The sequence below is a fragment of the Alosa sapidissima genome, chromosome 17 (genome assembly GCF_018492685.1).
Source record: "Alosa sapidissima isolate fAloSap1 chromosome 17, fAloSap1.pri, whole genome shotgun sequence".
NCBI lineage: Eukaryota > Metazoa > Chordata > Actinopteri > Clupeiformes > Clupeidae > Alosa > Alosa sapidissima.
Genome location: NC_055973.1, coordinates 30,365,199 through 30,380,729, shown reverse-complemented (window position 1 = coordinate 30,380,729; position 15,531 = coordinate 30,365,199). Strand labels below are relative to the sequence as shown.

At 44.8% G+C, this 15,531-nt stretch overlaps 1 protein-coding gene across 4 annotated transcripts in view; it reads left to right on the top strand.

Moving 5' to 3' along the window:
* LOC121687957 (zinc finger CCHC domain-containing protein 2-like) overlaps positions 1 to 15,531 on the top strand; it is a 51,632-nt gene that overhangs the window by 15,864 nt on the left and 20,237 nt on the right. For all 4 annotated transcript variants that reach the window (XM_042067199.1, XM_042067196.1, XM_042067198.1 and 1 more), the window contains exons 4-6: positions 7,818 to 7,889; positions 8,381 to 8,481; positions 10,212 to 10,315. In XM_042067199.1, the coding sequence (XP_041923133.1) occupies positions 7,818 to 7,889; positions 8,381 to 8,481; positions 10,212 to 10,315 (277 nt within the window). The remainder of the gene's footprint in view (positions 1 to 7,817; positions 7,890 to 8,380; positions 8,482 to 10,211; positions 10,316 to 15,531) is intronic.

The following is a 15,531-nucleotide window of genomic DNA, read 5'->3' as shown; positions in this document are numbered from 1 at the left end:
AGGGGACATCCTTATTGATGGTCTGGCTTGAGTTTGTGCTCCAAATGTTCAAAACACATTTATTCTTACAGGTTAAAGCCTGCATATCCGATATCATCAGGCCCATGTTGTACAGGTTAAAGCCTGCATATACGATATCATTAGGCCCATGTTGTACAGGTTAAAGCCTGCATATACGTATCAGGCCCATGTTGTACAGGTTAAAGCCTGCATATCCAATATCAGGCCCATGTTGTACAGGTTAAAGCCTGCATATCCGATATCATCAGGCCCATGCTGTAGGGCATTTTTCAACAGTTTCTAGTTCCTACAGTAGTAAGTCTGCATAATGCCAAGATGTCATTAGTCATGTAATTATATGGTCATATGACTTTGTGGTGTAATCAAGATTGAATAATTGATTGGCTGAGTTGATAGTTCAGTGACGCAGCAAGGTCATGTTGGCTTGACTCTAATATCATGGAATTGCCTGTATTTGCCCTTCCAGTACCTGGTCAGAACATCCTGAGTGCTCCTGATCAATAACTCTGTTTGTGTTTGTGTTTGTGTTTGTGTTTGTGTTTGTGTGTGTGTGTGTGTTTGTGATTTTCTTTTTAATGACCGTTTCAGTGGGGGTTTTTTTTGTTTGTTTTTTCTGTAGCATGACTGTCATAATATTTTAGCATGTGTGCTAGCCTGATACTTATGTCAGTAGAACAAGTACTGGACTTACCAGGTGGCCAAAGAAGGCTGATTTACTGGACTTACCAGGTGGCCAAAGAAGGCTGGTTTTAGAAACACTAGTTAGAAAACACTGATTAGAAAAGTTCTTCCAAGTAAATTACATGACTAGTGCTCAAATTTAAAATGGCTAAAACATGTTGTTAGTTATTAGTCATCTAGTCATTCAGGATGCACCTGTAGAATGAGGTCATGTAGAGTACGCCTTCTTGTCCCAACATATTTAGTCTGGCCCCGTTGTTCTCTACTAGCGTTGTGACTAGCTGAGAGTAGGCCGCTGCCACTGTTGTGCTCAAAAATTGCTCTCCTGTTATTACACACGAGGCAAATCTGGGCCGAAATTACGGGTCTGATTCTAGACTTGGCACCATGATCTGGCATGTAAGTGGAGACGTTAGCCCAATTGAGCCTTGCGAGCGAATAAAACACTTGGCCGGCAATTCCTGGCACCTCCGCTAAGCCACCAAACTGGCACCGCCGCTAACTCTCACCAAGGAAGGTGCAAGTCCGCCCTCTCTGACTAGGCTTCTGTCGACCCACTCCATCAGTTCACTGTCGAGAGGTACGCACTCACACATCTACATTCTAAACCGCAGCACTTAAAGTGGTTTTTCAGAGCACTTTAGCTGAATGAACATGAAAATGATTTAGGCAATATATCAGAAATGACTGACCTGGTAATCAATAAGTTTGGATTAGTGTGCAGTGTTTCCCACACTGGGGGAGGGGGGTGAAGGGGGGGGTGAAGATCATCTTGGTAGTGTATAGGTCTAATTGAGTGCCTGTCACTTTAAGACGTTTGAGGGAACCCTTGCAATTGTAACACAGTTGAAAGGCTGCTGATGTGTGGATGCAATTCATAACGTTTTTTACATAGTTAAAACAAAGGTTCACATACTTCTCCTTGGGACAAGCCCTTTTGAATTTTGGAAAACACTTTTCCATTTACATCGGGATTTTTCAAACATTCATTGTCAGAGTCAATAAAATGAGCCCTTCAACGAAATTGACAAGCAGCTGAAAGTAGGCTAAGCATGCTAAATTCGACATCCAAACAGTATTCTAATTTGAGATACTGCTTGATTTCATAACTTAGTTTAGTCTCTTCAATGTAGCCTACTATGTTGTGATAAGACCTTTGCAGAGTTCACTTCAATGCAGCAGTTTTGAACAAATTTGCGCAGCATGGTCACGATGCTAAGCGGATTTAATAGCAATTTAGCCAGACGTCTTCTATGCAATGCTTGTATGTGGCAACAACAATCCTTCAACAATCGTGAATATTTTGTTAAATGCACATGCAGAGGAGTGGCAGCGGGCTACGAGAGAGAGCGGGGCAGGGCAAGGAATGGCTAATTAAATTAAATTAAACATAGAATATTAATCTGTGGCGGACGATTTTTATTTCGTGGCGCCCCGCCACAGATTAGTCAATGTATGGGAAACACTGGTGTGGTGTGTTTCCCTGGGTCTTCAGAGAGTTTAGAATCGTTCAACTACAAAACCTGCACACTACAAACCACTTCCCCATGTTTGTTTATTTGTGGCACACTTGTCAAGAATGGTGATTTTCATGAGCGATTTCTTGTTTGTTTAAGTTTAGGCTAACGTAGGCTAAATCACACGGACCTTTGATTGCAGGGACACAGCCTCGTATGCCTATGTGTGGGGGTGCAAAGGAAAGTGAGTGTGTCAGTCACAAAGTAGGAGATTATCTTGCTCTCAAACAAACAATGGCTACTATGACCTTTTTGCTAACTTTGCAGGAATAGTGCACCATGGTCCTTGCTTGTTGCAGTTTGACCCAGACAAGTTCCAATACCTCTCTTGGACAACAGCTACATTGGCTGGCTACTTTGACCTTTAAGCTAGCTATGCAACAATAGTGCACCATGGTCCTGGTTTGTTGCCGTTACTTTGATCCTTACAGGTTTCTATACCACACCACTAGTGTCCGTTTCGCTGTGTATATCATGCGTCATGGTGCAGGTCAGCTGTTGGCTTCATTGAGCAGCTGCAGACGGACAAACTAAGGTGCCGTTTACACGACGCCGGTTTTTGTGAAACCGGTGAGGTTTTGTTAACGGTTACGCCTTGCATGTACACGACGCCTGCAGTTTAGGAGACTGAAACCGATAGCTTTTGAAACCGGCTTCCGAAGTGGGAACTTTTGAAACCGCCGGCTAACTTTCGCCGTGTAGACGCCTGTAGGTGCGAAGCCGGCAACTTTATGACGACATAGCCCCACCTCTCAACTCAGCCACGGCACTCGACCTGACATGCTGCTTGTCAAAACAAACCAAACCATTTATTTATCATATTAAAATGTTTTTCATTCCCCTGTCATGATTTATGTGCACAATGTAGCCTATCAGCCTTTAGTGGCTAAGTTAGAAGCACACGTTAGCTTAACTTAGTTAAACATTAGCTTACTGCATGTTAGTGTTTTCTCCAGTGGTGCTCAGATCTAATGCAATGCGTAGGCTAAGCATTTGAAATTTCACATAGCAGTCACATACCTTGAAAATGAACTTTATTAGTTTAACAGTTGAATTGAAAACCGAATTGTCTGTAGTCTCCTTATTTCATGCGACTGCTTAACCAGAGCCCTTATTAGACATTCTCTGGCTTAACAAACTGTGAAAACCGCGATTTACGCGAAATTATCATGAAGCTTCTGCACAGCGGCGCCATCAACTGGTCTGGAATATGCACTACAGCACATTTAGCCAGTTACACCTCTGTGTGTACACGCGAGGTTTTTTCTTGCCGGTGTCGTTAAAGGTGTGAAAGCTGTAAGAGAAAATGTATCTATCTTTCCCCCTGTGTTGGAATCTTTCACATAGAGACAAAGACCAAGCTGCCCCTCCCGTTAGGTCCCTCCGAAGAGAGTCGAGTCGGGTGGAAAGACGTGGACATCTGGGTCAGTGGAGAAGCACGAGCTGAACGTCGAGTGTCATTGTGTTATGACATGCGCCACGCCAAATGACCTAACTCTGCTGAATGCTTCTGTGTTGGGTCATCACTGTGCTGTCAGCATGCTCTAAATAACAATCGAAAGAAAGAAATGGCTAAGCAATCAACACTAAAAATAAAGTTGGTTGTTTTCGGTGGTTTTTGTTTTCAATGACATCAGCACCTTATGTGCCACTTGCAAAAAAAACATGTTGTTATGGATTTAAAACCTTCACTGTGTGTGTGTGTGAGATATTTGCAGGCTACTTCCAGAGAAACAAGCAGGGATGGATTACTGCACGGGCCTACCGAGCCCAGGCCCAAGGGGTCAGGGGGCCCTGAAGCCTAAGCCTTTGCATGAAATCATTGCCTCAATATCAACAAATCAGGATGTAGGCTATGAATCTGATTGAATTTAGTATTGGCCATCCCCAAAATGCACCAGGATACAGGAAATCACATCAAACAAATTAAAAATGTTCTGGGGGAGGACCCCCAACCCCCCCCCCCCTTCCACATATACGACAATAAGTGGGGGGCCCTTAATACATCTGGGCCTGGAAAGTTCATAATCCGCCCATGGAAACAAGGCTCCAAAAGAGAGTTCAGTCTCCTTGTATGTGGGACGTCAATGAGCCGTGTTTGTTTCCGGAACCTTCATTTTGCCAAACCCATGCGAGGCTGGTGCCCCCTCGGATAAGGCCTGGCACACAGGCCTAGAATGCAGGCATGGACGCACTGCTATTGTGCCCCGGCTCGTGAGTAGATGGAATTTGACAGGGCATCCTTCTCTTGGGGCGGGATGCACACAAACACATTCTACCCAACCGAGGGTGGCTTCTGTATTAGAAGCATAACGTTGAAGATTTCTGATTGTCAGGCTAAGAGTTTGTTTTGGTGAAGAACAATTCTAGTTGTGTACCAGATCAACCATACCAATGCAGGAGATCTTGAAATTGGACTTTGGAATGCAGAGGACTTTGGAATGCAGAGGACTTGGAATGCAGAGGACTTGGGAAGGTTCCAGAATTTGCATTCACTGTATTGGCCAACCTGTTGCCCAAGCTCTGTCTGATGACATTGATCTGGTCTGACAGTCCTCCCCAATGTCGTTTTGAGACCATTTTTTTTTTACGCCCAATTAAGTCCTGTTGTTGCCATCAGTGGCCTAGGAAAGCGTATGTCACATGATCTGATCATTTGACAGGTATTTATCTTCATGCAGGTCGCTCCTCCTCCTCTACTCCGTACGACCTGCTGGAGTGTGCAGTTGGTGTTTTTCGGCCGTTAGCCTACCTCCTCACAGTTCTGTAAAAAAATAACGAAAATAAGAATTAAATAAACAAAAGCCTGTCTGTGTGAATCATGCTGATTAGTTCTCTCCGGTCAGAAATGCCCTGGAAAAGACTGTGTGTGTGTGTGTGTGTGTGTGTGTGTTTCATTTCTTTTTCCCCTCATATTCTGCTGTTTTAGATGTATGAAATTATAGGGCCCACGTCTGTAAGCATACATCATGTGTTGTTATGAACTGTAATGTTGCCAGCCGCTTGCCGTACAGGTCTGCCTGAGTTGGGCTTTTTTGAAGTTTCCAGTTTGCGGTTCCCGTGCCCTGAATTGACCTTTCTGCAGCCGCCTGATTTGTTTTTGGTGTGCGAGGTGGGAGTGGAGGAAAAGCTGAGCGTTGGACTGAAGCAAGCTGAGAGAAACTGCTGCCTGCTCACATCTGTCCTACGCCACGCAAACACACTCGTTCTCACCTACTCGCCTTATTGTTTCTCTCTCTCTTCTCTTCATCTCTCTCTTTCTTTCCATTTCTCTTCCCCACTCTCTCTCTCCTCTACTCTTTCTCATTATAGCTTCTCTCTCATTCTCATTCCCTCTCTGTTCATTCCTCTCTTCCCCTTCTCTCTTTCTTCCTCCCTCTTTCTCACTTTTCTCTTCCCCCGTCACTCATTCTTTAGCCCCTCCCCTCCCCTCCCCTCGTCCACCCCAGAGTGCGACCCGTTCCCTAATAACCCGCCTGGAGTCCTCGGCCCCTGAAAGAGCCGCTTGTTTGCCGGCCCTGCTTGACCTGCAGCCTCACTGGGACAGAGTAGAGGAGGCGCCAGGACTCCCAACACGGACCTGCCACTTCAGACACACACACACACACACACACAGAGAGAGAGAGAGATAGATATAGACTGGGAGAGGACGTACACAGGTTATAGCTCAATACTAGTATTTCAATCTTACAACTTGCAGAAACACATGGCACACTACACACACCTCTTTGGGTCTTTTCACGAGAGGGGTTCTCCCAGTTTGGACGATGCTCTGCTTGGCGCTGTCGGCTTGCCCCCGGATGCTAGCTGGCAGGTTGGCATGGCTCCCCTTAGTTGTGTGTCGGAGGGAGCGAGCAGAAGCCTGTTGGACTGCTAAGCGGAGCATTCCTGTTTTTGCCCCCTTTCTCTAAAGTCCCTTTCACTCGTAAACCAGAGGGCATTGACCCTGGCAGAGTGCCCGGTGGGTTGGTGACACATTGTGCTCTCTTTGGCAAAATAGGAAATGTGGTAAGGACAGAACTGGGTTTTGGTCGTGATGACATCCGACACGATCTTGACACAATATCGCCCTATTTCTGAAGACAGGAACCGCACGGATTTGAGGAGAACACGGGTTCGTTTCAGGGCGTTCCACGATACACTTGGAGAAGAACTTCTCTGCCATTTGGTCAGCGGAGCTGCCTTGACTCCCCGTCTGGGTTTTCAATCTCCCCAGCGGCACAAAGCTAGTTTGCCATTTTGTGGCTAATTGGCCACTGCTTGTTTGCTAATCTAATTCCCAGTGATATTGTGCTATCTTTAGCTCCATGATTGTTTCAGCTGAAGGCTACACTATGAAAGGTGTTTTCTGTTGGGTGGGGGAGGACAACACCTCCGCCGATCTTCTTTATCGAACATGTGACGTGAACACACACACTCATCATCTGTGTGTGTGTGTGTGTGTGGGGGGGGGGGGGGCAATACCTCTGATCTTCTTTTTCGAACATTAGGATTTGTGCTGCAGTTGATTCTACTGCGGTGCATCAGGTCAAATTAAGATTGTTTTGGTGTGGGCTTACTAAATGTGGGAAGTAGAGCGCCGTCGCTGCTGTAATCAGACACCCCTCTTCTGCCGTGATGTCTACCCATAGTCCTAATGTGTGTCGTTTACCTTCCTAATGTGTGTTGTCTACCTGTAGTCCTAATGCGTGTCGTCTACCTGTAGTCCTAATGCGTGTGGTCATGTGCCTGATCCATATATCAGATCAGATGCGTATAGCCTACAGGAGGACCGGAATAGTCAACCTCCACGGTATGGAAACTTTTGTCAACATAAACAAGCTTTATGGTTACCCTTGGTTACCCTTTACCCTGAATGATTAAGCTCACTTTTTGGAGCTTTTGTGCTGGGTGTTTTTTTTCCCCTGGCTATTGAAAGCTGTCGGCGGTGTGGTTTGATGCTTGGCGGTGTGGTTTGATGCTTGGCTAGATGAGTCAGCGATTCAGCGATTCTCCCTCTGTCTGTACATATCAAAAGTCTCATATTCAGTCACCAATCCGTGCGTTTGCTGCCAGACATGATGTTTAGTCTGCTGCCCCTCTCTCCTCTAGCGTGTTGATGTTTTTTTCTTCTTTGCAACAAATACATGGTGGTTGTAACCCCCTCAGTCTGTTTTATGGCCTTTGCTGCCCCAACTGTTTTTGGCGGCTGTTTTATTTATGCGTGTTTGTTCTCTTTGTGCCAACACAAGCTCAGGAAATGAACGTTTAGATAAGTATGTTTTTCTATGGCTCATATATTCTGCCCGTTTTCAAGTGTAAGTGTAGAACTGTATGACACGCGAAACACACACACACACACACACACACACACACACACACTCACTCACTCACTCCACACACACTGAAATGACATAAGCTGACAATAGACAATAATCTAAGCTTTCCAAAATGACGCCAGCCACCAGACAATCATTGTGTCCATCACAGTTGTGGCACGATGTACAGCTGTGGAATAGAAACCTTTTAAATGTAGGCTTTTAATGTTTTCCGTGCAAATTACCTTATTTATTTTTTAGAGGTGTTAATTCAGTCTTATTCACTGACTTGTCTTTGCAGGTGAAGTGGTCAGACTCAACATCAAGCAAAGTAACGAAAACCCATCTAGAGCTGGAGAGCTTCCTGTTAAAGGTATGGAACTTCCTGTTAAAGGTATGGACCTTCTTCAATCTGAAATAGGCAGGGAGCGTTGCCAGCCATCGCACAGGCAGTTTGTTTCCTTTGGAAAATTAGTTTTCCTTTGTTTCCCTTACCGTTTGTTGATATCCACGGCAAATGGGTGGGTGGCGCTGACATTAGTGCACAAGACAAGGTGCAAGCCCATCAGTCTACCACATTTGCATGTAAACAGATAAAATGATAGAAACAGTATAACGATGTAAAAGTAAAACCTGTTCTGTAACAAGCTTGTGTTTGTCATTCCAGTATGTTTGGGACACCGATAGTTGACCAATGTAATATATTGTGATCTGTGTTGACAGTTAGCTCTTTTGAATTACACCGTGTTGGCTGATTATTGTCGTGATAGAAGTGGTAGTTTGCCATATTGATCAACAGTGTGACCAATGTCCCAGGCCTGATCGGACTGTGCTTGTCCTTTTTCTGTTGTTTTGCGTTCGCAGCTTCCAAAGGAGCAGTCGACGGAGTCGTTCGAGAAGGGCATCCTGCATCTGCTCAACCAGGGTGAAAAGTACGAGCAGCGGGAAGTGGAAAGGAACCTCAAGTGAGCGGCGCTCTTTATGTTCTCTTCTTCAGGCGCTCTGGCCCTCTATCTAGCGCTGTGTTCTGGCCCTCTATCTAGCGCTGTGTTCTGGCCCTCTATCTAGCGCTGTGTTCTGGCCCTCTCTGGCCCTCTGTGTCTGGTGCTGTGTGTTTGTGTCCACCGTCGCTTTGCACCAAATGGCAGAAGGTTCTAGAGGGGTCTAGGATCACCAAATGGCAGAAGGTTCTAGAGGGGTCTAGGATCACCAAATGGCAGAAGGTTCTAGAGGGGTCTAGGATCACCAAATGGCAGAAGGTTCTAGAGGGGTCTAGGATCACCAAGTGGCAGAAGGTTCTAGAGGGATCTAGGATCACCAAATGGCAGAAGGTTCTAGAGGGGTCTAGGATCACCAAATGGTAGAAGGTTCTAGAGGGATCTAGGATCTGGAGCCATAACAGGACCTTTTCTTTTTCTGCTCTTGGTTCTCTTCCCCACTGCGGTGCTGCACTGACATTAACTATGTACTGCTATGCCATGTTGGATTGCCTATGCCAAGCTCATGGCTGGCTTCACATGGCTGAATATCACACATAGCTAAACTAACACAAGTGATTCAATTAAGTATGAATATCACACATAGCTAAACTAACACAAGTGATTCAGTTACATCTGAATATCACACATAGCTAAACTAACACAAGTGATTTAATTAAGTCTGAAATCTTGAACGTAGTGTTCTTGTAGTCATTGTGAAGGAATGCTTATCCTGTACCAGTTTAAAACCGAAAGACTTCATAATATGCACCTTGCTACACACACACACACACATACACACACACACACACACACACACGTGTACACACACACGCCATCTACACCTGCAAGTCTGCAAGGGCACACATACACATGTGTTAGCACCTAGTGTTGCTGTGATGTGTTGAGAACAACAATGCCCCCTTCTGGATATCCAACTTGATTGGCTGCATTTCCTTAAGTTTCATTTTGTGTGAAGAGGCATCAGATGGGTGGAGCAGCTACTGCAGTCGGAATCGAGGAGAGAGCTCCCTGGGGGGGAGAAACTGAGGAGGGAGTTGGTGATGTGGGTGGGGATGTTTTAGGTGGTGTGTTGTAAAGGTGATTATGGGTGATGTGGATGGGGCTGTTTTAGGTGGTGTTTTGTAAAGGTGATTATGGAGCAGCTTGGCCCTGTCGTGGTCATGGCCTGCATGATAATTTGGTTACAGTGCAGACAAGCAAAACCTTAGTTTGGTTTTGTTTTCTGTCCTCGTGGCATGTCACCTCTGACCACACATTGGGCTCCCTATCTGATGCATGAGGGTGATTCAGAACAGCGCTTCCTTCCTGGTCAAAGCATCGCTACTGAATGCAGAAGCTTACTTTGCATTGTCAGTTCTTCAGATGCAGATCTCTTGATGTAGAATATTAGATCAGATCATATTAACATACAGGGGATATCTGTTTTCAAAGCTGTCTCCTATTACAGTTTAGACCTACACTAAGGAAGGAGCACCGTTCATTGTCTTGTATCAATTCAGATGTCATTATGTTTGTGTGAGATCTTTGTGGCTGTGTATCTGTATGTCATTATGTTTGTGTGAGATCTTTGTGGCTGTATCTGTATGTCATTATGTTTGTGAGATCTTTGTGGCTGTGTATCTGTATGCCTATGTGTTTGTTATTTGTTTGGAAAACCGGTTCATGCTGAATGGTCATGTTGTTGGTGTGTCCAGGGAGACGTTCCTGTCTGCGCCACCTGCCTTCCGTCAGACTGGCCAAGTGTGTGGCTTCTTCCTCACCGACTGCTCTTCCTCCTCCAGCAACAGCTGCAGCAAATGTAAGTTTCTGTTTGTGTGTGAGAAAGAGAAGTGCTGCTTATGCATCCATATTTTATTCAAATTCTGCTGTTGAACTGAAATGCAGCAGATGATTTTCTAAAGAATGACCTCATAGAAGTGTCCAAGCTTTGCCTCCCTGTTGCATTGTGTGCTCCCCATGTCCATTCCGACCTGATTGACCCGCAGTTGTCAGAGAACAAGGCAGAACTAATTGATACTTTTGGACAGCTCTGAGGCAGCATCTGTGTCGGTTCTAGTTATGTCCCTCTGTGTGATTGGTTCTAGTTATGTCCCTCTGTGTGATTGGTTCTACTGTAGTTATGTCCCTCTGGGTGATTGGTTCTCAGTGTTTCCCACAGATTCAATTTGTGGCGGTAGCTGACTTTGACAACGGGGGGGGGATGAAGATCGTCTTGGTAGTGTATAGGTCTAATTGAGTGCCTGTCACTTTAAGACGTTTGAGGGAACCCTTGCAATTGTAACACAGTTGAAAGGCTGCTGATGTGTGGATGCAATTCATAACGTTTTCTACATAGTTAAAATAAAGGTTCGTACTTCTCCTTGGGACAAGCACTTTTGAAATTTGGAAAACACTTACATCGGGATTTTGCAAACACTCAGTGTCAGAGTCAATAAAATGAGCCCTTCAACGAAATTGACAAGCAGCTGTAAGTAGGCTAAGCATGCTAAATTCGACATCCAAACAGTATTCTAACGTTAGCTTTGAGATACTGTATTATTTCATAACTTAACTTAGTTTAGTCTCTTCAATGTAGCCTACTATGTTGTGATAAGACCTTAGCAGAGTTCACTTCAATGCAGCAGTTTTGAACAAATTTGCGCAGCATGGTCACGATGCTAAGCGGATTTAATAGCAATTTAGCCAGACGTCTTCTATGCAATGCTTGTATGTGGCAACAACAATCCTTCAACAATCGTGAATGTTTTGTTAAATGCACATGCAGAGGAGGGGCAGCGGGCTACGAGAGAGAGCGGGGCGGGGCAAGGAGAGGCTGCGTGCATAAAAAGCGCAGCTCAATGACAATGCAAGGATTTGACCTTATATTTAATTTAAATTAAATTAAACATAGAATATTCATCTGTGGCAGCTGATTTTTATTTCGTGGCGCCCCGCCACAGATCAATGTCAATGTATGGGAAACACTGGGTTCTAGTTGTGTCCCTCTGTCTGAGCGGTTCTAGTTATGTCCCTCTGTGTATGCGGTTCTAGTTATGTCCCTCTGTATGAGCGGTGAAAGGTGAGGCTGTAGGCAGGAAGGCCAGCTGAAGCGGTGGGAGTCTCTGGTCCAGTTCGGACATGCTTGTTAAACTCGCGTCACGGAATGGGACGGAATGCCCAGTGGACATAACAGGACCTTTTCTTTTTCTGCTCTTGGTTCTCTTCCCCACTGCGGTGCTGCACTGACATTAACTATGTACTGCTATGCCATGTTGGATTGCCTATGCCATGAAATCACAATTCCTTGTCGGATACCACCCCAATAGTCTTAGTAATTTATGTCTAGCTGATTACTCAGACATGTTTGAGCTTTTCCCCACCAGTGCTGACCCTGTAACACACTGGAAGACCAGTGTTGACCAGTGCTGACCCCTTAACACACTGGAAGACCAGTGCTGACCCCTTAACACACTGGAAGACCAGTGTTGACCAGTGCTGACCCCGTAACACACTGGAAGACCAGTGCTGACCCCTTAACACACTGGAAAACCAGTGCTGACCTCGTAACACACTGGAAGACCAGTGCTGACCCCTTAACACACTGGAAGACCAGTGCTGACCTCGTAACACACTGGAAGACCAGTGCTGACCCCTTAACACACTGGAAGATAATGAAATACGAGTCTGGAGAGAAAGATTGAATTGGAAGTCAAGCGCCTGATGCGTAGCTCATGGCTGGCTTCACATGGCTGAATATCACACATAGCTAAACTAACACAAGTGATTCAATTAAGTCTGAATATCACACATAGCTAAACTAACACAAGTGATTCAATTAAGTCTGAATATCACACATAGCTAAACTCTACCTTTCTCTCTACACTCCTCTCACACTTCCTCGCTCATTCTTTCACTTACTCACTCACTCACTCAGTCTTCTTTTCTCTCTCTTACTCGTCCGCAGTCTCTCTCTGAATTTCTCCCCCTCTCTCCCTGCCCCCCCCCCCCCCTCTCCCTCTCTGTCTGACTGCCTGTCTGTGTCTCTGTGTTTCTTTTGTGTGTGTGAGTGAGTGTGAAAGCATTGATCTCAGAAGTGCAGTAAATCATCCAGTCAACACATAGCTGCCAATGTGAGAGCCTAGGGCCAGGAGAAGAGCTGCCCTGAGGAGCTCATAGCTGCCCTGAGGATCACATAGCTGCCCTGAGGAGCTCATAGCTGCCCTGAGGATCACATAGCTGCTCTGAGGAGCACATAGCTGCCCTGAGGAGCTCATAGCTGCCCTGAGGATCTCACAGCTGCCCTGAGGAGCTCATAGCTGCCCTGAGGAGCTCATAGCTGCCCTGAGGATCACATAGCTGCTCTGAGGATCACATAGCTGCTCTGAGGATCACATAGCTGCCCTGAGGATCACATAGCTGCCCTGAGGAGCACATAGAGCCAGGAGAAGAGCTGCCCTGAATGGTTCTACAGTGACTACCAGGGGAATAAAGATGATATATTATACCAAAATGAATAAAGCTATGCCCTGCACCTATATGTGCTGTAAACTTGCTAGCATAGTTATCCCTCTTTTGCCAAACTTTCAGAATTATCAAGGTTTTCTCATTCGAAGTTAGCTTGCGCTAGCTGCTTTTTGGGTCACTGTACCACCTTACTTTTTTTTTTTCAAATATTTAGCCCACCCAAACCATTTGCTGTGTCTTAATTTGTACATTGATGTAAAATTAATCAGAAAACATTTAGTGTATATTTAACATTTTTAATCCTTCGGCAATGTATCTATCAGTTACCCTGGGAATCCAGAGTTCTCGTGGAAGCATTTGCTCAGACTCTGGCAACGAGTAATAATGCACGTAACTTGCCCCTTGCATCGCAGGGAACCAATCATATCTGTGAATCTGATATAGGCGGGCCAGAGGCGAGCTAAACAGATGACAGACGTAGTGTTATCCAATTGCATCGAGGTCCGGAATCAGTCAGTTAACATTGATCGTATAGTGTTATCCAATTGCGTGCAAGTGAAATTTTCAAATGCGTGCTTGGTGCCGCCCCTCGAGTTAGGCCATTACGTTATTCGTGGACAGACCCTTAATCTTTCAGTCACCGTACCAAAATTATGACTTCGATACGATACCTGCCAAAAATATCTCGATGCTCAATACTGAAACGATACCACGGCAAAATCCTAAAATATCTGGAAAAGAAAGGGCGCAGACCTCCAAGTGTATTGAGTCATTTGTGTTGAATTTGGTGCACTTTTGTAGTGTGCAGGTCAATTCTGGGTTCTAAACGTCCTACATAATTATTATTTTTTATAGTCAGTAAAATAGTAATTTGTGTGTGATTAAAGGAAAATTCCGGTATTTAGCATGTTTTGGATGAACTAGAGTGGTGGACACCGAAATTTTGACGATTGGTCCTGTCTCGACTTTTTTTTTTTTTTTTAAGTATATTTTTTTTGTGTTTTTTTGCCTTTATACGTATAGGACTGTGAAGAGTGAGACAGGAAGTAAGTGGGAGAGAGAGATGGGGTGGGACCGGGATATGACCGCAGGTCGGATTCGAACCTGGGTCCCCGTGGGCACTTGGACCCGTATATGGTATCAGCGCTGTAGCCTGTTGTGCCACAGCGCCCCCCTGTCTCGACTTTTCTGACTCGTTTTGAATCGCCTTTGAATACTCACCGCGATTTGTCGAGACCGGACCAATCGTCAAAATTTCGGTGTCCACCACTCTAGTTCATCCAAAACAAACCAGAAAAGGGACTCAAAGTGCTAAATACCGGAATTTTCCTTTAAGTCCTTTATTGTTTGTTATAGTTAATTTACATTGTGTTGTGTTTTGGCAATAAAGTACCTTTTAAATAGCCAAAGTAGGCTAGATCAAGGTCAGTGTTGAAATTACTGCATGCAAATCACTGAATGCTATGCAGAGGGGCCTAATCTTTAGGCCATCTGATGTAAGCTACCCTAGGCCTTCCCGTGTTTATGGGGTTTCTTTGGCAGTTGCAAAAGGGAAAAAGTGAAGATAGTCTTCTTTGCCCCAGTGTACAAGTACGACGTTCCAACCAGGTCTTCGTCAGATAGGCCTACACCATTACCTGTTGCAATATATCTGTGTACATTACATCTATTTCTTTGATAAGATTATTTGCTACCACTTAACAATGAGCCGCTAATTATCAGGACCCAACACGCTTCAGTGGTAGTATGCTGTGGGCTTTAATTAGCGCATTTCCGGTAGCCTACATCTGGGCAAAAATAATTATTGAACAAATTGCAGTCTACATGCCGTGACAAACATTACCAGTAGTACTGACCAAATATTAAATAGTTTGTTTTATTTGCAAGTTATGGTAATATTATACTAGCGTGAACATTGCGTTTTCATCCTGTTAGCACACTATGATCAGTCGTTATGTCTCGTCAAAATTCACTGATGAAGGAAGGTTCGCTTTAAGCCAGAAAACCATACTCATTTCAGTTAGGCTAGACTAAAACTGAAGAGATGAACTTGGCACTAATCATGTACTAAACATGTGAAAGTGGTACTAAAGTTTCACGCAGCTTCACGCCGCATAATGCGCGACTGAAGTGGCCATTTGAAAGCGACACCCACTGTAGTGATGTTTTCTAGCCTATTCGTTAACCTGTCGTTTTTTGAACTCTTTAAAAATGTTGGGATATGTCTGCGAAGTGCCTAGCCAAGTTCAAGTTTGCCTGTTGTTAATCCATCTCCAAAGAGTTATAACTAGGCAATGTTTCATGGTCCTCGCAAGATTTGACGGACTGCCGTTCTTGAAGTTGCATGGCTGGTTTTCTCGGAGACTCGCTACATCTATGCTGTATAGCTATGCTAGGTGAACGGTTCTTTTACCTTCAAAATCTCCATAGTGTAATGTTTAATGTTTGTATTTGAGTATGAGAGTGTGTGTGTGTGTGTGTGTGGATTGCACTGGGCCTCTGTTGGGGACGGTATATGAAGGAGAGAGAGAAAGGTGTGTGTGTGTGTGTGTGGTGTTGGATGTGCTCAGT